General features: G+C 39.6%; 1 protein-coding gene across 3 annotated transcripts in view; it reads right to left on the bottom strand.

Annotated features, from left to right (window-relative positions):
• Window positions 1–7,688: 7,688 nt before the first annotated feature.
• LOC109000287 (transportin MOS14-like) overlaps window positions 7,689–22,778 on the bottom strand; it is a 30,545-nt gene continuing 15,455 nt past the window's right edge. The window contains exons 15-27 of one of the 3 annotated variants that reach the window (XM_018977114.2): window positions 13,949–14,068; window positions 13,211–13,262; window positions 12,771–12,926; window positions 11,567–11,690; window positions 11,395–11,476; window positions 11,226–11,314; window positions 11,056–11,130; window positions 10,904–10,958; window positions 9,295–9,414; window positions 9,118–9,210; window positions 8,882–9,027; window positions 8,611–8,788; window positions 7,689–8,298 (exon numbers count right to left, since the gene is read on the bottom strand). In XM_018977114.2, the coding sequence (XP_018832659.1) occupies window positions 8,017–8,298; window positions 8,611–8,788; window positions 8,882–9,027; window positions 9,118–9,210; window positions 9,295–9,414; window positions 10,904–10,958; window positions 11,056–11,130; window positions 11,226–11,314; window positions 11,395–11,476; window positions 11,567–11,690; window positions 12,771–12,926; window positions 13,211–13,262; window positions 13,949–14,068 (1,572 nt within the window). In that variant the 3' untranslated portion in view covers window positions 7,689–8,016. The remainder of the gene's footprint in view (window positions 8,299–8,610; window positions 8,789–8,881; window positions 9,028–9,117; window positions 9,211–9,294; window positions 9,415–10,903; window positions 10,959–11,055; window positions 11,131–11,225; window positions 11,315–11,394; window positions 11,477–11,566; window positions 11,691–12,770; window positions 12,927–13,210; window positions 13,263–13,948; window positions 14,069–22,778) is intronic. The other 2 variants (XM_018977115.2, XM_035694165.1) reach the window with 2 other exon arrangements.

Below are 22,778 nucleotides of genomic sequence, written 5' to 3'. Positions count from 1 at the left end.
TCATAATTAAAGAAAAAGCCAAAATACATTACAGTTTGAGATAGGATTGGATAGGAGCTAGGCTGTAAAACTTGATAGTGCTTTATAGAAACGAGTCCCTTGCATATAATGGACTGCTTTGTTGTCATTCTTTTGTTGGAACATGTAGCAGAATGTTACTATCAATCATGTGACCTTCTATGTTTCAATACCTTTGCTGCTATCTTGTTTTGGGTTGTTTTCAGTAGCTGTTTCTATTTGCTTCAGCAAAGGTTGTCATTTATATCAACTATGACATCAAGTCAATCATCATCATTTATAGTGGATGCATTTTAAATGGAAGCACCAACTTCTTGGTGTGGTTTGAAAGAACCACTAAAGACCTCCCAAACTAACAAAAATCCAGAAAGAAAATTTTATGCTTGCTTGAAGTATAAAACGATAAGCCAACTTATTATTATTATTCTATAAATAATTGGCAATTGCGTTAACAGTTGTAACATTTTAATGTTTGAAATTCTTGCATTGTATGCAGGGAGAATCAAGTTGTCAATTCTTCATATGGGCCGATATACTTCAGCTGATAGAGGAGAAATTTATAACAAGAGAGAATACACTCCGAAATAGAGAGGATGATTTATTGTTGCGCGAATATGAGGTGTCGAGAAAAGAAGATAAACTAATACAAAGAGAGAATGATTTGAACCTCCAAAAGGAGGAAGTTTGAAGGCGGGTCATAGAGAATAGATGTGGTCGTATATTATTGTGTTTGTATTGGGTTTGTTCTATTGTAATAGTTTTTTATTTGTTCGGATGATAGATGTATCAACCGTTATTGTAATTGCATAATTCTCTATAAATATTTTGTAATTATGGAACGATTTGCGTATGGTAATGGATGTGCATTTGTGAGAATGGTATTGTACATTTTAGTGGTAAAAAAATTTGTCCAGTGATAAAAATCTATCCAGTTTAAATGGAAAAAAAAAATCTGTCCAGTTTCATAACCTATGCAGGGGAAAAAAACACCCTTCCAGTGTTAATAGGCATCACAAATATGTCCAGATTTTGATAAGATAGAACAAATTTGTTCGAAAAACATTCTTTACAAAACCCATAGACATTCTTTACAAATCTATTGACCATATTTACATTCTTTACAAATCATCACAAAACCCAACATATTTAATCACAACACCCAAAATAAACAAAACTACAACGTCACAACAACATTCTCATTACAATATTTCATCACAACAAGTTCTGATTCAACAAATTATTAAGGCACAGTCACGACCTCCTCACATCCCAATGGTATTGGTTGTGTGACAGTACTACATTATGTTTCAACAAGAATAACATCAACATTAGAACCAAGTTGATCCACTTTAGCACTATGTTGAGCTTCCGATACGATGATACCTCACCATGTTGTGATTCATCATCAAATTTTTTTTGCAAATCTAAATTTCAAACAAAAAAATGCACATCTATTAGAATGAATAATGCATACAGTCCAATAAATATATAATTAATATGAAAAAAATTTACTACTTATTTCTTTCTTCTTTTGGTCGTAGCCTTCTCCACAGACGGAACCTTCCTTTTCGATGGTGGCCTCCATTTCCCTCGGACAACGTGTGGGCTTAATATTTTCTTATTGTTGTTCGTGGCCACGTTTTCTCTGACCTTGGTTGAATCAGATTCAAGTGGTAATCCTTTAAAGTAATTCTCAAACTCATCCAAATGACACATGAATGCATTGACATGGTCATCATGTTGGTATACACGAGTTGCTAATTTTAGACATAGTTTCACGACAAGCTCATACCTTCGGGTGTCTGCATTTTGCCGCATGTCATCGCAGCTACTTTTGACCAGTGTGTATCTCCTCTTCAAGTCCTTCCACCATCGATCTAAGACGTACTTCTCTGGTACACTGTGAATCTTCTTCATTTGACAAATTTTTAATGCATAGGCTACAAAGGATCCCCCTCATCTCAAATAATGCACATGTGCATTTCAGTTCACATTCCTCCTCGTTATAATAAACTGAGTACTTGAAGGTTTTTACATGGTCATCCTCAATAGTAATTTCATCCAAAAAATCGAATGTGGAAATGCAACATTGCTCGTTGAGAAATAGACAATTACAACACATCATCGCCAACAACTCTTTCTGGACCTCTTTATATTTTGCGTTTGTATACAACGCTTGAAACTGTTTCTCAATGTGGAATGGAGATACACATGGGATGGTTTGGTTGCAGGACATGAAATCAACTGTAGTCTCGACCTCCACCTTCTTCCTCAACGCATTGTAAAATTGATCTACGAATTCTTTCAGTGTCGTACCAAAATGCACAAATCCATCAAAGAAAGCATTCATGCTTTCAGACCGTTGTGTAGTGCTCATGCCAGCCCAAAATACACCCTTCAAGTAAGCTGGTACCTAGAACGACTTCTCATTGTACAATCCTTGCAGTCATGCATTATCACCAAGGTCATACTTCTGAATTAGTTGCCCCCACTTCTTCTCAAATTCTACACATGTCTGTGAATCACATAAGGAACTAAGAATGGAAGTCTTCAACCCATTATTAAGTTGGGAGTGAGATCCCAATTTCTCGGGAAGTTTCCGCAGTATATGCCATAGACAATATCTATGGCGAGTGTCTGAGAATACCAATGCAATAGCAGACTTCATTGCTTAGTCTTGGTCTGTTATTATCGCTTTTGGAGTTCAATCATCCATGCACTGCAACCATGAGTGAAACAACCATATAAAAGTAGTTGTGTCCTCACTTGAAATCAAGCCAGTTCCTAACAATATTGGCTGTCCATGATGGTTGACCCCAACAAAGGAAGCAAAAGGCATACCGTATCTATTTGTTTGGTATGTCGTATCGAATGTGATAACATCTTCGAAATACTCATACGCTGCTTGACTTCGTGTGTCAGCCCAAAACATATTTATGATTCTCAAGTCTTCATCCACATCCACAACAGAAACAAAGTCATCATTGATCAACCTCATCCTCTTAAAGTAATCAGTAAGTGTATCACCACCTCCTATACCCAACTTTAACTGTTTGGCTTTGTCAATAAAATTTCAACAGTCTTTTTCTTGGAAATCAAGATTTTCAAACCTCCCGCATCAACAACAAATGCTCCAAAATTCTTATTCATTCAAATACTTGCTCTGTCATTCAAATCAAGCATCCTTTGACTATATTTATCCAAACATTTAAGCAATCTAAAAAACCTAGACTTCTGTGGGCTGACAGTACTATGATTATAGGCAATCTCAAGAGTGTCAGCACCCATACACCCTTCACCAAATGAGCATTTATCCTCGTCTTACAATCGGTTTAGTTGTTGGTCTTGGCCTTGAAATATTATTGTGGCTAGGATGATATTTGCAGCCCCGCGCACACCCAATTGTCAAATACTTGACACTCTCATCTGCCTCTCTCTTCATCCTTTGTATTATAATACCAAAACCTTATTGCTTAGCATATTGTTTGTCATAGGCCATAACCTCTTTATCAGTGGTAAACTCCATACCAGGTTTTGGCTCCTCAACTCCTTCATCATCCGATACTTCATTAGCCCCCTCTGCCTCAATCCCCTTGGCATCTCCCTCTTTACACACGTCCGATGAATTTTCTGAAAATGAAAATGCATGATTTGGATTAGTATTTATATTATATATATATATATATATACTAAATGTTTACTCGAGCTTGTTAAAATGTAATACCGTTACTCATATGATAGCTTTGATCAGTCATGTGTGATGTACTTCCCAAAATGTTTTCACTTTCATATTTAAATGGCACAATTGATGATTCACTTGCTAGTTAGGTGATCATTCCAGATCTTCTCAACACCTTCAGACTACTCGACAGAGGGTATGACATTGATGGGGACTGTAATTACAGTGTTAGAACGGCTCAAATACACGTAATAAAAAACTATGACAACTGTTAGAAAGGAATTTACCAAGATTATATTTTGAACTCAGCCTGACTCCTCCACATTACTCGATGAAGGGTTGAGCGTCATTGGTCCAAAAGGTGGCATTGATGAGGCTGTAATTTAATACGGTGTTAGAACGGGCCAAATGCATGAAAGGAAAAAAAAAAGTATTTTGAAAGTTCGAAAGGAATTTACGAGAATAATATTTTGAACTCATCCCGACTCCTCTACATTACTCGACGGAGGATAAAGCATCGTTGGTCCAAAATATAGCATTGATGGGGCTGTAATTTGATACGGTGTTAGAACGGGCCAAATACATGAAAGAAAAAAAAAATATTTTTTGAAAGTTCGAAAGGAATTTACGAGGATAATATTTTGAACTCGTCCCAACTCCTCCGCATTGCTCGATTGAGGATAGGGCATCGTTGGTCCAAAATGTGACATTGATGGGGGTTGTAATTTGATACGGTGTTAGAACGGGCCAAATGCATGAAAGAAAAAAAATATGACAATTGTTAGAAAGGAATTTACTAGGATAATATTTTGAACTCAATGCGACTCCTCCGCATTACTCGACGAAGGGTTGAGCATCGTTGGTCCAAAAAGGTGGCATTGATGGGAGCTGTAATTTGATACGATGTTAGAACGGGCCAAATGCATGAAAGAAAAACAAAAAAAGTATTTTGAAAGTCCGGAAGGAATTTACGAGGATAGTATTTTGAACTCGTCCCAACTCCTCCGCATTACTCGACAAAGGACTAAGCATCGTTGGTCCAAAATGTGGCATTGATGGGGGCTATAATTTGATACGGTGTTAGAATAGGTCAAATGTATGAAAGAAAAAAAAAAATATGACAGCTATTAGAAAGGATTTTACCAGAATAAATATTTTGAACTCGACCCAACTCCTCCACATTACTCGACGAAGGGTTGAGCATCATTGGTCCAAAATGTGGCATTGATGAGGGTTGTAATTTGATACGGAGTTAGCACGGGCCAAATGCATGAAAGAAAAAAAAAAGTATTTTGAAAGTTCGAAAGGAATTTATGAAGATAATATTTTGAACTCGTCCTGACTCCTCCGCATTACTCGACGGAGGATAGAGCATCATTGGTCCAAAATGTGGCATTGATTGGGGTTGTAATTAGGTACAAGGTTAGAACGATTCAAATGCACGTCCTTAATTTTTTTTAAAAAGCTTATAAGGAAATCTACTTGGCTATCCCATGCGTCTGTATATATAAATAGCGGATAGTACAAATTTCTTGGACCACAATATCCCTATAATACACAAATAAAAATACATTAACTAATTGAAAATATCAAACACATGGACATTTCTAAATGACCAATATGTATCATACATGTGCTAGTGGGATCGATGTAGAAGGTCTAGGTGGCCTTTCATCTTTCTCTTTATCCATCACATTATTTCTATTGAGTCATAATGAAGTTTTAGAAACCCAGATAACAGGAAATATTAAAACTGATTATCTCACCACTAGTAAATTTAAATCATGTACACTTAAAAAAGGTTGACAGTTAAACAATACTCGTATCTCATTTGATATGAAGTAGACGTAGGAATCTCCATTAAGCCTCGAATATCATCACTAACGACACAAATACCATGTACAAATATGCTTTTTCCAAGTTTTGACATAAAAATCCATGATTTAAGAAAAAGATTATGGAAACGAGCCCACATGATCACTTCATTTAAACCAAAAACTCAGGTAGACTAGAACTGTCATGTACCTAACAACTAATAAAGCACTAAATATCATTAGACCAGAACAAATCTACCAAAGCTCAATTAGAATAACATAAGCTTAGATAAGGTTCTTCAAATTAAACAAAAAAAAAATCAATTCAAAAACATGCAGGGGACATCAAAAAAGTTCAAACTTGGACCAAAACCATCTCAATAATCAGTTCAGAGCTACCAAAATCCCCACCCAATCCTTCTATAGCTACCAAAATGCACAGCCAAATTGCTCTCTCCATTCAGGAAAAGAAAGGGAAGGTATCATTCACAATCACAATCGTTATTGCTACAGCAAGAGGATACCATCCATCCATTCATTGATCTGGAACCAGCCACAACCCACAAAACACAAACATGGTGGGCTCCTTTTAAAGTTCAAATCCAAGGTTGATTGTTGAGAGGGAAAAAAGAAAGTCCATCCATCGTGTAATTAAGATCCCAAGATCTAAATTATTTTCACTCCATCTCGACGAATCGAGGGAGCCACTCAACAAGCACCATCAGGTGGATCTTGATGGTTTGCTTTTTGTTTTTGTTTTTGTTTTTTGTTGCACTTACTTTACCCGACAGATCAAAATAGAGTATTTTACACTTTTGGGTTAACCTTAAATTCATCTAAAAGTGTTCAAATTTTCACATATAATCATCCCAATCAAACGATAATTATTATACCATAATCGAATTGCCAGTTTGATGGGGGGAAGGAAAGTAAGTAATATGCCAGGTTTTTAGGGGCAAATAAAGCTACCAAAATCCGAACCCTATCCTTCTATAGCTACCAAAAAAATTACATTGCTTTGTATAGGAAAATCCAAACAAAGAGGACAGGAATACAAAAAGAACTCAGTCATTACTTCTATGCAAACAAACACAAACACTTGGAAGAAAGATCCTGTAAAATAACTCCAAAAATAAACCAGTGAGAGAGAAATATCACCTGCGAGCGAGATGGTGGCAGACGATCGGAGTTTGTTTGGCTGGTCGGTGTGGGCGGCACATCATTGTGACGGGACGAACGAGACATGGAGTTGGCCAAAGGAGGGCAGAGTAGCAAGCAATGCAGTAGAGATGAACAATTTGAATTGGCTTGCGGAGGAAGACAACGAATAGTAAAACATTTGTTTTACTTGAAGGAAAAAAAAAAATGCCACATCACCTCGTGTGTGGTGTTGGAGAAGTGAAGGCAGATGTATAGTTTTACTCACTTCAAAATGTTCCTTCCTAGAACCCTTTTCCCTCAAATCTGTAGTTTCTTGCATCAGTCATTTCCTTCGACATAATGTCAAATGATCCGAAGATCTCTATTGTACTTTAAAGTCTTATAACTTATGCCCTCACATCCAAGATGTCATCTCCATTGAACAATTTTCACACAATTAAAATAACAATGACATGATCCTATTAGTAACATATATAAAATTATATAATACATTCGGTCGGTTTGGTCAGGGGTGTAAAACCCCTATCCCGAAATCGGATTGAAAATCAAATTTTCCTACTTTCCGGTCCGGACCAACCAAAACCAGTCGGTTTTTTCGGACCAGATTCTTACACCCCTACACATGGGGACATGAGGTCTAATATAAAGTAGGCTAGTAATATGACAATCGGTATACATTCATAAGACATTGCTTCTCTTTTTTACTTCTCAAATTTAAATCTTAAGGTAGGAAGCTATGAGGCAATGGCATTGGTTTTAGATGCATTCAATTTCGGTTGCCAAATGCAAATTGACATTGTGCATACTTACATTTGTTGTTGAGAATTCATATATCGTATTGAGGAATATTAAACAAGAAAATTAAGACCAAATATGCCATTAATTGTTTTTAGCATAATTAAAGCACGTCAGTCCAAATAATGCAATTAAATCGTTCGAGTAAACGTTGAGTTCCCCCCAATCTAATAGAAGAAACTATCACCGATAGACTCTGCATTTTTCAAATATAGTAAAAACCAAAAGGATAAAACACCTAAAAACTTTGCCTATTTCTTCTCTCTGTTCTACAAAAAAATGGTGAAGACAAGACAAGAGAAACCACTCGATGATCTCCACGTCAGTAGAGACACAAGGTTGCTCCTCCCAACCCAATAGGAAGAAACATGGATTCTCCTTTTAAAATTGGAGAATGAAAATTAAAACACAACATAAAATTAAACAAAATAAATAAAGAATATAATAACAGCTGATACATACATGACCAAAGCAACTATTGACTAACAGAGGCCTAAGCAAAATGGCCTTTTTTTTTTTTTTTAATCTCACTTGCTAATAAATAATATACTATGATGATACAGGGCTCAAATTCAACTCAAGAGGTCTCAGAGCACCTTGAACAATCTCCTGAACAGTTCGGTTACGCCGGCAAACTTCTGACATTTCTTCAATCGGAAGAGTCAGACTATTAATATCAAATCCAGAAGCTGCATCAGACAATGCTTTCAAAAATCTTGACAGCTCTACCTCTGTGACAGCCGTCAATGGAATCAGAGAAACACTCTCCTTGGCCCACACCACTGCCAGTGCCCCATATGCACGAGTTAATGACAGTAGCGTGTAAGTTACCTGGGGGAAGAAAGCAGGGGCTGTAAATTTTCAAAACTTAATGAAGTGAATGAATATGATTAATCATGTGCATGCACATATTATATAGAGTAATGCTACATACAAACTGTCAGTCGTAGAGTGCACAATCGTTGTGCAGTTATTTTGAAAAATAGTGGAGTCTACTATTAAAAAATTAATTTTTTTTATATAGGTTCCGTAGTTATTCACTTTTTGCAAAGTGATTACGCAGCGCTTGAACACTCACGACTACAACTATCATTTCTCTATTATATAACAGCTCAAGAATTTGTAAAAGAAAACTAGGAGTACCATTTCTAATCGAGAACTAGGTAGGGCCCCTGTTAAAGAGGCAATCAAAATTCTGGTGATGCTGGCCCCTCGAGGAATAACCACAGAGTTCCTGATAGGTATGTATTGCTCTCCCTTGCTAGAGTTGGTAATATCAAAGATATCCGATAAGAATGTCAATATGGAATTAGAGGCCTCTCTGCAAGTGGGGAGCAAAAAGTAAGACGACATGAAATCAGTGTTAGTCACTGATATAATTTTTGGGGGAGAGAGAGAGAGAGAGAGGCTACACCTATGCTGTACTGTGATCCCAATCATAGAGCAGTCTACTAATGATGGAAATACTTCAGATGGCATAAATAACTGTGGACAATAACGAATGCACCTCGATGCCAACAAAAAACAATCATCTGCTATATCTGGTCTGGTAGTAAATTCCTGTAGAAATATTGAAATAGGAACAAGCATCAACATATGTAAAGGTAGATCTCAAGAATGGAAAGCTTTCAAATGCCCAGGAAGCAGTACCTGAATATTTGTGAGAAGACTTGTTGTGTGGAGGAAGAGTGACTCGATCAAATTTTTTAAATAGGTTGCACAAGATGAGTCCGAACCAAATATCTGCAACCACAGATGCACACTCCACTCAAATACTAAGATAAAAAAAATAAAGATTATCTAACATTTTATGAACAGAATCTGTACCTTTATAACTTCACTGGAGAGATAAAGAAAGCAAGGCTGGTGATACTGTTTATATAGGCCTTGAATCTCTTCTAACATAGCTCCAATTGTCATTCCCATGAACCTTCCAGAAGTTCTTACCTATGAAAATTTAAGTTCTTTATGCAATCACTAGTAGTACAAGAAATTGCCAATCTCAGGATGTACATCATGCTAAGAATAACAGTATATTAGGCCCAACAATCAAATGACCTTAACAATGTTATCCTAAAAAATCACAAAACGCAATATATATAATAAATATATATATATAGGGGAAGAATAAAGTGAAAACAACGAAAAAAGGGTGAAAACTCAAAGCGGACAAAACGATAAATTGGCATAAACAAGCCTGTAACGTCCCAATGGAAGGCCCAAACCACATGGCCTATACTCCAAAAGGACTAGTCAATGATACAATTGGAGCCCCATTGGAATCTTATAAAGAGCAAGAACTTCTCCTTCCCAAGCAATGTGGGATCCTATACACCACCTACCCTTACTCATATCATATGGAGTATCACAATCTACCCCCCTTAAATTCCCGACGTCCTCGTCGGGTCTGTCTATTATAGGTTGCACGGCTCAAGTCCCACATTTCTGGTTGGGATAGGCTCTGATACCATTTGTAACGCCCCAATAGAAGGCCCAAATCACATGGCCTATACTCCAAAAGGACTAGTCAATGATACAATTGGAGCCCCATTGGAACCTTATAAAGAGCAAGAACTTCTCCTTTCCAAGCAATGTGGGATCCTATACACCACCTACCCTTACTCATATCATATGGGGTATCACAAAGCCTCACTCATCATCATAAAGAAACTAGATCAATATAGATTCCTTTGACTTCAAAACTCATGTTTTCATCTAGGGAAGAGGTAAATCGTAGGCTTGGACTCTTGCATGTGTAAAAAGAGTGGGTAAGTGTTGATCTCCCACATCACTATGAGGTGGCTAGGGAGTTATGGGTTTTGAATTCAGCACTTCTAGGATTGTGTGGTTCATGCCCAAGCCGGTGGAGTTGGCTTATTGGCAGAGCCTGTTTGGAAGTTGTAGAAATACATGAGTTTGGAGGATGGTTCCTTTGTGCTTAATGTGATGTATTTGGCAGAAACGTAATGCCCACACATTTGAAGATCGTGAGAGGATGGTGACAGGGTTCAAAGCCTTAGATCATGAGAGGATGGCTGCACAAATAGGTCTCAGCTTTCTAGATTTCTAGAATTTTAGTTCTTTTTCTTCTCATTAATTGGGTGTATTCTTTTGTATACTTCCTATGTACCAGAGTGTGTGCCGCTCTGCACTTTCAATCAATAAGATCACACTATTTACAAATAAAACTACCAGCCCGATTGTAAGTGAACTACATAGTTCACGCATCAGAACAAACCTATACATGGGTGTTGATATGCATGAAGATAGGAAGTGGTAGGGTACTATAATAACATGGCGCAAACCAGTGGGTTCTCTACACCATTATGCCTTTATTTTCTATTCTAAATTTAACCAGTATAATCTAATGTTTTCAGGATTGATTTATAGATTTCATCAAGCAATCATAGGAAATAGCATGGTTCAGAAAACTCACAGCATATTTGCAAGCTCGGCAAAGAGACTCCATTGTTCGAATGTCCCAAGCACGACTAAACCAGACTCATTAAAACATGGATTAGAGAAGGAGAAACCCAGGTACATGCATGGGAGCTTATCTTGGCTAAGAAACAGTTAACAACTACTTACAGATCAAAGATGGCTTTAAAGATTGGCCAAAGCCTTTGAATTGCATCTGCTACTGCTTCAGGGTGTTTTACATATCTGAAATTTGTTTCAAAACTTGCTTTCAGAAGCATGTTGACAACATAACCAGATTAAGAGAAATAAAGCAAATAACAAAAGGATTTCGCTCACACCTAAAGATGTATGCAAATCGATCAATATGAACAGTTAACTCACGAGCAGTTTTCTTGTTTAATATCTCTGGACCTTGACTTACTGCTTCCTGGTTGTTCACATTATTAAAGTGGATAGATCATCCGAAAAATAAGTTTTGAATATGAATCCAATGGAAATAAAACCAACCTGTAAAGGAGTAACGACTGGCAAGCATAATGCCTCCAGGGCCCTCTTAGCATTTTCAGGAGGGAGTTCTGTGATTACCATACTGCAAAAAGATATCAAGAAAGTTCAGAATAACTGCTCAATGGAGGATCTATTTCACCAAGCAATATCTCTGAAGGAAGAAACAATTTACCTCAGGGCTTCAACTAGATGCAGTGAGTCCTCAGCAGAGACTTTAAAACTACCTTCTCCACTAACTGCCCTATGGTATATGTGGAAGAGACCATCTAAATACCCACAAAGCTTTCGCCGGCAATCTACATTTAATTGTTATCAGAGAACAAGAAACAACATTCAATGTGCAATGCAGTGTACCAAAGGAGTGCAGCGAGAAAGAACTGATTAGTGTCTTACCAAAAGCATTATCAAAGGTGTATGTTGAAAGGGGAAAGTCAAAACCACAAGAAGCATATTTGAATAAAAAATTAATATCAAGCAATCACACGAGAAAAAAAAAAGCCGATGGTCGTTGGACCAAATGGCATTTCCTCCTACCATTACTAATCTGTGGAAGGGAAGGTTACTAGTTTAATTCCTTGTGGTGCATAGGCCGTAAATTACATATAAGAGGAGGGAGAGAATACATAATAAATAGAGTAGCAGCCAACCAAGACCACATGGAAGATAATTTAACTTTAGAGTACTGAACTTTGCATAAGATTTTTTTCTTCATTTCAATCAGAGCATGTCCTTGTATGACTTCCAAAAAAGTAAAACAAGAACATCAGAAGTCATGAATCTGGACAAATTTTCTTTAGCTACTACACAAGAGACTTTCAAACCTCAAGGGGGAAGCTCAAGTAGCAGCCAAGCTTCAATAAGCACCTTGCATAGTGTGTCAAAACTTTGAAACCCTACTCGTGCAACAATCCCTTTGGGACCACCCATATGACGTGGCATGGTAATTGCCAGGTGTGTGTGGGACAAAGGGACTACACGTGCCCAATGAATCAATCTGGACAGATAGCTTCGGATACCCTTGTCAGAAGAAAAAAATAACATGATAATTTCAGCCCACACAGTAGGCATTCCTAATTTCTGGAGTATGCGTGGAGGACAGTCCCACCAACATATCCTAGGAGCTAATATTCATTAGACTTGAAGATCCAGAAATCCATCTAAAATTTTGTAAAAAGGATTCAAATGTGCTGAGTAAATGTCTATAGAACAATTACATAATCATTAAGTTAAAAATAAGCCATTGTGCCACTCATTCAGATATGTGAAATTACTGAACACTGTAATTGTTGAAATCCAAGCAAACTTTTCAGAGAATGCTTGTAAAAGGGAACACATAAATCAGGTCAAATAGACATTTCACAAGACAGATTCCTCACCATCACAAATGTGTTTGAATGCCAAAGCTGCCGCCGCTGCAGACTCTTCAGATGTACCCATACCACTCATGAGGATATCGATCAGTGAAGCCAGCATAGATAGTCCATTTGATGCAGAATCAAGCCATTTTGAGTATGCTCCAATAGTTAAGCACACTGAGTTTATTTTCCATAAGCATAGGATGAGCATCAATTTTAAATGATGGAATATAGATATCATACTGTGAAAAAAAATAGAAATCTCCATTTGATATGCAATTGCCTTGGCAAGCAGCCAGGTGAAGCAAAGCTTTTGGACAAGAAAACCTTTTCTACCTTTAGTAGAGATGGTTCACCATCTCCACCCCATGGTAAGACATTACTGTTGTTGGGCAAAGCTTGGGGGGGGGGCGGGTATGGGGGGAGGGGAGGAGGCTAACAGCCTATCAAAGAAATATTACCGGTCTGAAGTAGTTGGGGTTGTTGAGGAAGTTTGGGAAGCAAACTCATAACCTGTATGTACCAAACACACAAAACAAAAACTTTATGCTCTTAAGAATTTTATACCAATAGATACTGTCAACAAAAAAAAAACAAAGGCCACCTCAGTTTTTTTTTTTTTTTAGAAGAAGTTTTATTAGAAACGAATGTATAGGCGAAGCCCAAGTACATAGGATAATAATTAAAGTTGTCTACGAAATACACTGCATAGGAAAATTAGTTGCACAGGATAATACAGTTGTCTATATTTTGGTGAAAGCGCCCACTTAGGAGACGTTTGGATTCGCAAGTCATCTCAGCTCATCTCAGCTCATCTCAACTCATCTCACTACTATTTATTACTATTCAGCAACTTTAATTCACAAATCTCACTACTATTCACAACTCATCTCATTACTATTCACAATCCATCTCAACTCATCTCAGCTCATCTTAAGTCATCTTCGAATCCAAACGTCTCCTTAAGCACCATGCTCTGCTAGAGTTTTAAACTCTTCTTCTCATTTCTCCACTAGAAATTTTACCTAGGTAAAGTGTCAAAACCTATGTTCACTATATCCCTTACAGGCTTCACTCTCCATCCAAAACACAGGAAAGCTTTACTCTTTCCCTCTTTTCGACTCTCTGTATCTTTTTCCCTACCAAATGCTCGCTTGAAAACAAAGTAGAAGATAAGAGGAATTTGAATGACATTGTACCTGAGGCATCACTTCAGCTTCAACAATTGAAACATAGTTTGATATAGCTCGAATGCAAAACAAAGCAGCCTCTGCTGGGCGCCATTCATTTTTTTCACCATTTCCACAGCAAGATACAGCCTTAAATCAAACACAGATTGTGAATATACCATATGAACAGATATCTCACAAAAAGATCTTCAAACAACAAAAAAGTACAGTATCCTAAAAAGTTAGGAAGATTCTCAAAGCTCCTTACAAAACACAGATCCACAACCCACCATTTTTTAGGGAAATACTGAGGAAAAAGAAAAGACTTTATTTTTCCTTTTCCTAACAATATTTTCTCTCCGTACACTTCCTGTTTTCGTTGGTTTTTCTTTTTCTTTCTTGTTTCGTTGATACTGCTGCGTTAATGGCAACAGTTCCTTGAGAGTTTTAGTCCAGTCTGGGTACCATATTGGTTGGTCTTGATGGGGCTGTGCAGGGAGGTTGTTATTGATCAGAAGGTTGTTGAGTTCAGAAAGGAGAATGAAAGGTGGTGGAGAATCACAGAGAGTAGTCATCGCATGGTGAAATACATTTCCTTGGATCATAAATTCTTGGGGTGGTTGGGCTCTATGGTGAAGGAATGTGCAGCATCACTGGGCTCTACAGAGTTCCTGAGAACTTGTAGAAAAGGAAATATGGTGCTAATGGTATGGAGGGGAAGTAATTATTATGATAGATTTATTTTCCTCTTGAAGTTTGGGCATGACAAGAGAAGAGGTCTGATTGTTGTGCCGGAAGGAAGGAAGGGGGAGGGGTGGAGAAATTTTGGAGATACAGTGAAGGAGCTCAGTCCTCCTTCCTCTTCCTCTGTTTCGAATGTGAGAAACATAGCACCTAGTGCTTTCTAGGCAGGAAACTTGAAGCTGTTCAGGCAAGAAGGTGGTGCTCCATTGTTGATAGCAGGTGGTTCACGGTTGTACAGAGAGGTGCTTCAAGCACAGAAGGTTCAGTCGCGTGTTGTGAGTGTTGTGGTGCCAACCGTGGCCAGTTCAGAGATCATGTAGAATCGTGGGTTAGTTGGCAACGTATGGTTAGGGTCAAATGAGGAAAGTATACTAAGGGTGCTGAGTAATATGGAGGAAAAAGTTGGGACTTTATTGGATGAAATTCTCTGGCTGAAACGCAGTGTTAAGGGGAAGGAGGTGCTGCAGTTGGGGTTGGGCCGTGAAGGAGATGGGAGGGGCTTGGGCTGTATTTCGAGCCATAAGGAGTTGGGCGCTGGAAAGGGGAAGCCCGTGTTGGGCTCTGGCATGGGCCTTGGTGTGGGCTAGGCTTTAGGCCCGAAACAGGGCTGGAAACAGAAGCAACGGGCGATGCCCGAGATATTAGCCCTTGGCCCGAGTTGACCTTTGGTGGTGTCGATAAGCGCCTCGCCGGCTCCCACACCAGCACAGAAAGAACCGCCAGTTGCAATCGACCACCACGATGTGCCGATAGGGTCATTTCGATGGGAAGATAGTGACGACGACGAGGTAACAGAGGATCTGGTTGTAACGAAGATTTCGAGGGCTATTTTCCCGTCACCTTCAACTAGGTTTTTGTTGGAGAGCCCTCAATCTCAGCCGCGAGTGGTGGTCGAAGGAGCAAATGTTGCTCCTGTGCAGTTACCACCGGCAGAGGATGGGTTTTTGGTGGAGTTCAAATTGCTGCCGCGTGGATTATTGCTGGAAAATACACAGACAAGGCCGTGTGTGGTGGATGGAGGCCCAGTGGTGATTCCGGTGCAGTCAGTCATGTCGGAACATGGTTTTTCATCACTAGGGTCTCCGATGGGTCTTGTTCCTTCCAGTGGGGAATCAGATTCAGTGAGTGGATCAGAACTAGCTTTATTTTCTCCCGCTAGCACTGGTGAGGAGGGGGTCATTCTAACTCCTTTGTGTACACTCCCTCCCAGCTCTATTTATGGGAGTTGTTTGTCAAATTGGGTGTTTAAGAAGGTAGAGGAGATTCAAGATGTCATTGGAATTTTGTTTGGAGGTTACGAAGAATAATTCAAGGCTCTCCATATAGCCCTTGAGGCTAGTCATTCGAAGTCAGTCACAAAGCGAGATAGGGAGCTTAAAAGGCTAACTTGTTCCATTAATTATGATGTGAAAGAATGGAGTCGTGGAAGGGACAGATCGAAAGGGAGGGGCAATATAGTTTCTTATAAAGCCTAAGATTATATCATGGAATGTACGGGAGGTTAATGATCGCAATAAACCCCTCCTCATCAAATCATTATTGTAGATGTGGAAGGGTGATGCGGTGTGTTTTCAAGAAACAAAGATGCATTTCATTGATAGGAAAATTGTGCGAAGTGTATGGGGGTGCGAAGTATGTGGGATGTACTTATTTGGCTTCTTTGGGAGCCTCAGGTGGAGTGTTACTTATGTGAGACAATATAGTGGTTGAGTCGATCGAGGAATGTATTGGAGAATTCTCGATTGTGACTAGATTTACAAATGTGGTTGATGGTTGGGAATGGGCATTTGCAGGCTCATATGGCCCTAACGTGGATAGGGATAGGAGAAGGTTGTGGGAGGAGTTGGCGGATCTATACTCGTTATGGGATGTGTCGTGGTGTATGGGAGGCGATTTTAATACTATTCGCTTTCCTAGTGAGCGTTCAAGACACTATCGGAATTCTCTGGCCATGCAAGAATTCCACGAGTTCATCTTTGATCTTGACCTCATGGATCTCCCCTTGGTAGGGGGTGAATACACTTGGTCAAATGGGCGGGTGTGGTCGAGATTGGATAGATTCCTTGTATTTCCTGCGTGGGAAGCTCAATATCCGAAAGTTAGTCAGAAATGACTAGCTCGAGTCAGTTCTTATCATTTTCCTATCCTTTTGGATTGTGGGGATATTCACAGGGGGCGCCGGTATTTCAAGTTTGAAAACATGTAGCTAACAGCGAATGGGTTTGTAGAGATAGTGCGTGCTTGGTGGTCGTCATATCAGTTTATTGGTACTCCAAGTTACATTCTTGCAAGTAAGTTGAAGGCACTGAAACAAGGTTTGAAGAAGTGGAATTTGGAGTTTTTTATCACATTGACAATCAGAAATCTACATTGTTGGAGGAACTGCAAGAGCTGGAGGATAAAGAGTTATTGGGAGATAATTCAAAGGAGATGTTATTGAGAAAGGGCATGGTTATGGCAAACCTGGAGAGGGTTTTGTTGTCAGAGGAAACTTCATGGCGTCAAAAATCCAAGGCCCTTTGGTTGAAAGAAGGCGACAGGTGTACGAAGTTCTTTCACAAAGTGGATAATTCACATCGACGTAATAATGCTATCGCGTCACTTCAATCAGGTTCTCAAGTGTTTTCTTCTCCTCCCGAGCTAGAAAACCATATAGTACATTACTATGAAACTCTCCTAACAGAAAGCGTTTCCTTGGAGGTCGAAACTTGATGCCTTGCATTTTGAGACAATTGTCTTGCAGAGTGTGAGTGTTTTTGAGAGACCTTTTGTTGAAGAGGAGATTTACAAGGTCATATCTGGAATGGCTAAAGATAAAGCGCCGGGGTCATATGGTTTTTCAATAGGTTTTTTTCAAACTTGTTGGGACATTGTGAAAGGTGATGTTATGCAGGTATTCAATAAATTTCACACTCTTCAAAAGTTTGAAAAATCCCTTAATGCGACTTTTATTTCTCTCATTCCTAAGAAACACGGGCTTTGACTATTAAAGACTTTCAGCCTATAAGCCTGGTTAGTAGTGTTTATAAGATTATCTCGAAGATTCTTGCTAACCGGCTTAGTCTGGTGTTGGAACAGATTATTTCCAAGTCTCAGAATGCAGTTATTCGTAGGAGACAAATTCTTGACTCAGTACTCATTGCAAATGAGTATTTGGACCACAGATTACGGGAGGTAGGTTCAGGTGTTCTGTGCAAGCTTGATATGAAGAAGGCATATGATCACGTGAACTGAGAATTTCTATTATACTCGCTTGAGAGATGTGGTTCTGGGGATAGGTGGATTTCATGGATGCGTCATTGTATTTCAACCGCCCGATTCTCAGTTCTAGTTAACGGCACACTGGCTGGGTTTTTTGATAGTTCGCGGGGTCTGCGGCAGAGAGATCCTCTATCTCCTCTTCTTTTTGTTATAGTTATAGAGGCTTTAAGTAGGATGGTGCAGGCTGCTGTTGGGGAAGGGTTTTTATCTGACTTTCAGGTGAGCAATGGTTCTGGTGGCCCTACTATCATCTCACACCTTTTTGCAGATGATACGTTAATTTTTTGTGAAGCGAATAGAAGCCAGATCCAAACTCTACGAGTACTGTTACTCTACTTTGAAGCAGTGTCAGGGCTAAAGGTGAATCTGGGCAAGTCTGAGATGGTTCCTGTGGGTGTGGTATCTAATATCTACAGTTTAGCAAGCCTTCTAGATTGTAAGGTTTCTTCTTTCCCAATAAAATACCTAGGCCTTCTGTTGGGAGCAACTTTCAAGAATAGAGCTATATGGGATGGGGTAATGGAGAAGATAGAAAATAGGTTGGCTGGCTGGAAACGGGTGTATTTATCAAAAGAGGGTTGCCTCACTCTTATCAAGAGTACTCTCACTAACCTCCCTACTAATTTTTTATCTTTGTTTCCTATGCCTATAGGGATGGTGAACAGAATGGAAAAACTCTTTAGGACGTTCTTATGGGGAGGCATGGGGGAGGAGAAAAAATTTCATCTGGTGAGTTGGAAGATTGTATATGACTCAGTTGTGAATGGGGGGTTGGGTGTGTGTAACTTAAAAACGTTTAATAAAGCTTTATTAGGAGAATGGCTTTGGAGATATCATTTGGAGGGGGATCATTGTGGAAGGATATTATTGACGCTAGATATGGTATTGGGTTGGGTGATTGGTGCTCTAATGAAGTGAGAGGGGGGGTACGGTGTGGGATTATGAAAGTATATAAGGAAGGGGTGGTCATGCTTTGCAAATCAAATTCGTTTTGTAGTTGGTGAGGGCAATCAAATCAAATTTTGGCGGGACGTGTGGTGTGGAGATCAGGCATTGGAAAGGGTTTTTCCGGCTCTATACCGTATTGCAGCTAATAGGGAGGCCTCAGTGGTGGACGTGCGGTTATTTTCTCATGGTACACACCAGTGGAATATTCTGTTTAATAGGAATTTCTATGATTGGGAATTACCTAGTGTTTCAGTTTTTTTCAGCTTATTATATTCTACGGAGACTCCTATGGCACAACGAGATAGCTTGAAATGGAGGTCTAATAATCACAGGATATGTACAGTTAAGGTGTATTATAGCATCTTGATAACACGTCTTGACAATACTCCGTTCCCTTAGAAGAATATTTGGAGATCTCGTGTGCCTTCTAAAGTAGTTTTTTTTGTTTGGAATGTTGCTCTTGGGAAGATATTGACCACGGGCAATTTGAGGAAGAGAGGTTGTGTATTGGTGGATTGGTGCTACATGTGTAAGAAGAATGAAGAATATGTGGACCATCTCTTATTACACTATGAGATAACAAGGGCGTTGTGGGATGAGATCTTTCAAAGAGTTGATGTTACTTGGGTTATGCCTATGAGGGTGGTATATTTGTTGGGTTGTTGGACAAAGTTGCAAAATTGTCAACAAGTGGCAGCAGTGTGGAAGATGATTTCATTGTGCATTATGTGGTGCATTTGGATGGAAAGGAATGCACGTTACTTTGAAGATAAGGAATGCACAATGACCGAGTTGAAGAATTTTTTTCTCAACATGGGGACAATATTCAGGATTTCTTGTCTTTAATTTATCGTTTTTAGAATGTAATTAGGCACTTGTGTATACTTCTTGTGTACAATGGGCTATACCTTTTTCATTCATATAGATAATATATATCTTTTATTGATCAAAAAACAAATATTTTTCCTTTGCCTTCTCTGAGACTAAAGGAATGGCAAATGGGCACAAAATTTTGAAATTCTTATCCTTTTTCTATACCTTATATTGAGAATGTGTTTGCCCGAATAAGTTAGAGATAACCCTTTTATATAAGATAAAATATTTTCTCAGACATATTGGAGCAATATCGCTTTCAGCCTACAGTGCTTTTTAATAAGTAAACAATCAGCATACAGTGCAAATTATGACAACACCAATTTCATATATCCTATGAAATTCGTAAACTAAGACTTAACTTTTCAAATCAGTTAAGAAGTTTATGCAATTAAGATCTTCTGATTACTTATCATAAGATTGAAAAATTAGAATTAAAACGTTCCAAGAATTAGAGCATTTTTTCTCTCCGTACACCCAAAACTACGATGTTGAAAAGTGATCATTTTTCTTTCTGGTGACGTTTTGGTGCTTGCAACGGCGAGATTGTGATTGAGTTTAGAGTGTAAATGGGTCATTCAAAACTTGTTGTAATCGAATCAAAGGTGTTTGAGGTATTAAGGGATGGTAGATATGTGCTTTTAATCAAGAGAGGTTGGAAAGTTGTGAAAGATATAAGCTTGGTTAGCCACGGCACGATGGTTCACTAAAGCTCTGAAGGATTGTTTGAAGGCTGGGAGTAAGGAGTTCTATACTACTCATTGGGAAGGAGACAGGGGCTTCATTGCGCAGCGATGCTCTAACTCCCGAGGTTGTTATATGGCGCTGGTGGAGTATGTGTTAAACCCCCACGTCGAGTTGCCTCTAGAGATGCCGCACATCCCCTAGTCATGGTGAGAACATACACCTTGGCTAGCCCACAACCATGCCTTGCCTCGTGGAGGGTCACGCATGGGGCGCCCAGCATGCATGCATGCCTTGGCCCGCGCGATGGCACTCACGGGGCGCCTAACATGTGGGCTAGCGAGGTTAGTGAGAATCTGCCCAGGCGCACAACCAAGCGCCACACGCCCATGCTTGCAACAATGCGAGATGACATGCTTGGTGGGCATGCCATTGGCCTGCTCTGCAAGGCACGGGCTGGAGCCGTGGCCTGGATGGCATGCCGTGAGGCATGCCACTAACCTGGCTGGTGTGCGGCAGGATGGTGGGCATGGGCGTGCGCTGCCCATGCCTTGCAGCCAGCGCCTAGGCCACCAGCCTGGGCCATACAGTGCACCCACATGACTCACCATCAGCAAGTCATGCCGCACCACCTAGCCAGGAACCAGCCCGAAGACCACCATGCACCAACCTAGCCCACCTTGCACCCATGCATGCCACAACCAAGCTTGGTGCATGCCACTATCATGTTTATTTATTTTATTTATTTAATTTAATTTATTTATTTATTTTCAAGAGATCTATTGGGGGTTTCCAATTTGTAACTCTTATAAATAAGAACCTTAGTCATTTCTTTCACATCTTTTGGCAAAACTCTTAGTGAGATAACTATTTTTTGAGAGATCATCAACGGTGCCTTTGCACTTGGGCTTTTTGGGTGAAATTCGTGAATCCCAAAGAGAGGATTACACCTTGCAATTCATTGAATAGGTGTAATTAATTTACCTTGTTAATTTGCAACTTGGTGCAATTCGTAAATCCAAATTGTGATTATCAATATATGAGGTTTATTCAATTCTTGTGCAATTCGTGAATCAAGTATTGAATTGTTTTTGTTTTCATTTTGTTCATTCAAGTTCATAAGTGTTTTGCTTTTGTTCTTGAGTGTTCATCATTGTTCTTGAGGTTCTTCATACATTTTGCTCTTCCAAATCCATTTAACCCTAGAAGTCAACCAACACTTGTGTTAGTCAACTTTCCATAAGTTGTGTGCTTCATCTTTGTTGCCCTAGCCGAACCCTCCATCCATTTGAATTTGAATTCAAATTTCGGCACTCCTTGCCTAATTTGAATAGTCCAAGCCGAACACTCCTCTTACCTAATTAAGATTCCTATAATTTAGGAACCTTAATTGACCAAGCCTCACTCCCATAGCCGGCCAACTCTTTCCAAATTGAGTTCCTAGATTCTAGGAACAACTTCCTAGAATCACTCCCTAGCCTTATTCGGCCAACCCTAGCCGACCACACCTTATCCAAATTCCCAAAACCCTAAACACAACCCTAGCCGCCCATCATCATCATCCAACCCTAACCCTAATCTCAAGTGGCGCCAACCATACTCACCCCATTGTCGTGCACCACTTTCCACCAAAGAAACCATACACTTTCCCAACCATTTCCACCACTCCATACACCCATTCTAGCCTAAACACTTAACTTCACCTTACCACATTGGACATTGTGACCACCATTGATCGAGAACCAAGCAAGAGAGGAACAAGATTTCAGTCACCACAACACTACCATTGGCATGGAGAACATAGTGTTTAGGGACTTGACCGAGGTCCCTAATAGTATGGCAGGGGTGGTCGTCGGAGCTTCATCTTTATACCAGAGGATAGGGATGGTATGGGATGGAGGAAGCTGGAGGAGGTTTTGAGGGAAGCTGGAAGAGAAGGTGGACCTGATCGTCCGTCACAGCCAGTGATGACGGTAGCTCAACATCAACCTCATACTCGGTCGTATCGGGAGGCACTCCAACAACCCCAACGAGAATGTGTCAGGGTGGGAGCTAGCTCTGACACATCAGCCTGCCCGAGAGGAGCTATAGGTTTGCAAAGGACAGGTAGTGCCACTGTTTCTGTAGGTGCCCAGAGTCTGGAGGGAGGTGGCAGGGGTGCTGTCGGTCTAAATGAGGAAATGGAGCATCGTGTTTTGTATGAGATGAGCCAGCTGAGTGAAATGCAAGACAAAATCAATTGGCTTATATAGTGCGTTGAGGAGAAAAAAGGGGTGGGCTTGGGCTTGGTCTTGGGCTTGGGTGAAGGAAACACCAAGGGCACTTCAGGTCGTCACGTACAAATGAGCTA

The sequence above is a fragment of the Juglans regia genome, chromosome 9, assembly GCF_001411555.2.
Source record: "Juglans regia cultivar Chandler chromosome 9, Walnut 2.0, whole genome shotgun sequence".
Classification (NCBI taxonomy): Eukaryota; Viridiplantae; Streptophyta; class Magnoliopsida; order Fagales; family Juglandaceae; genus Juglans; species Juglans regia.
This window is presented reverse-complemented; position numbering and strand designations above follow the sequence as displayed.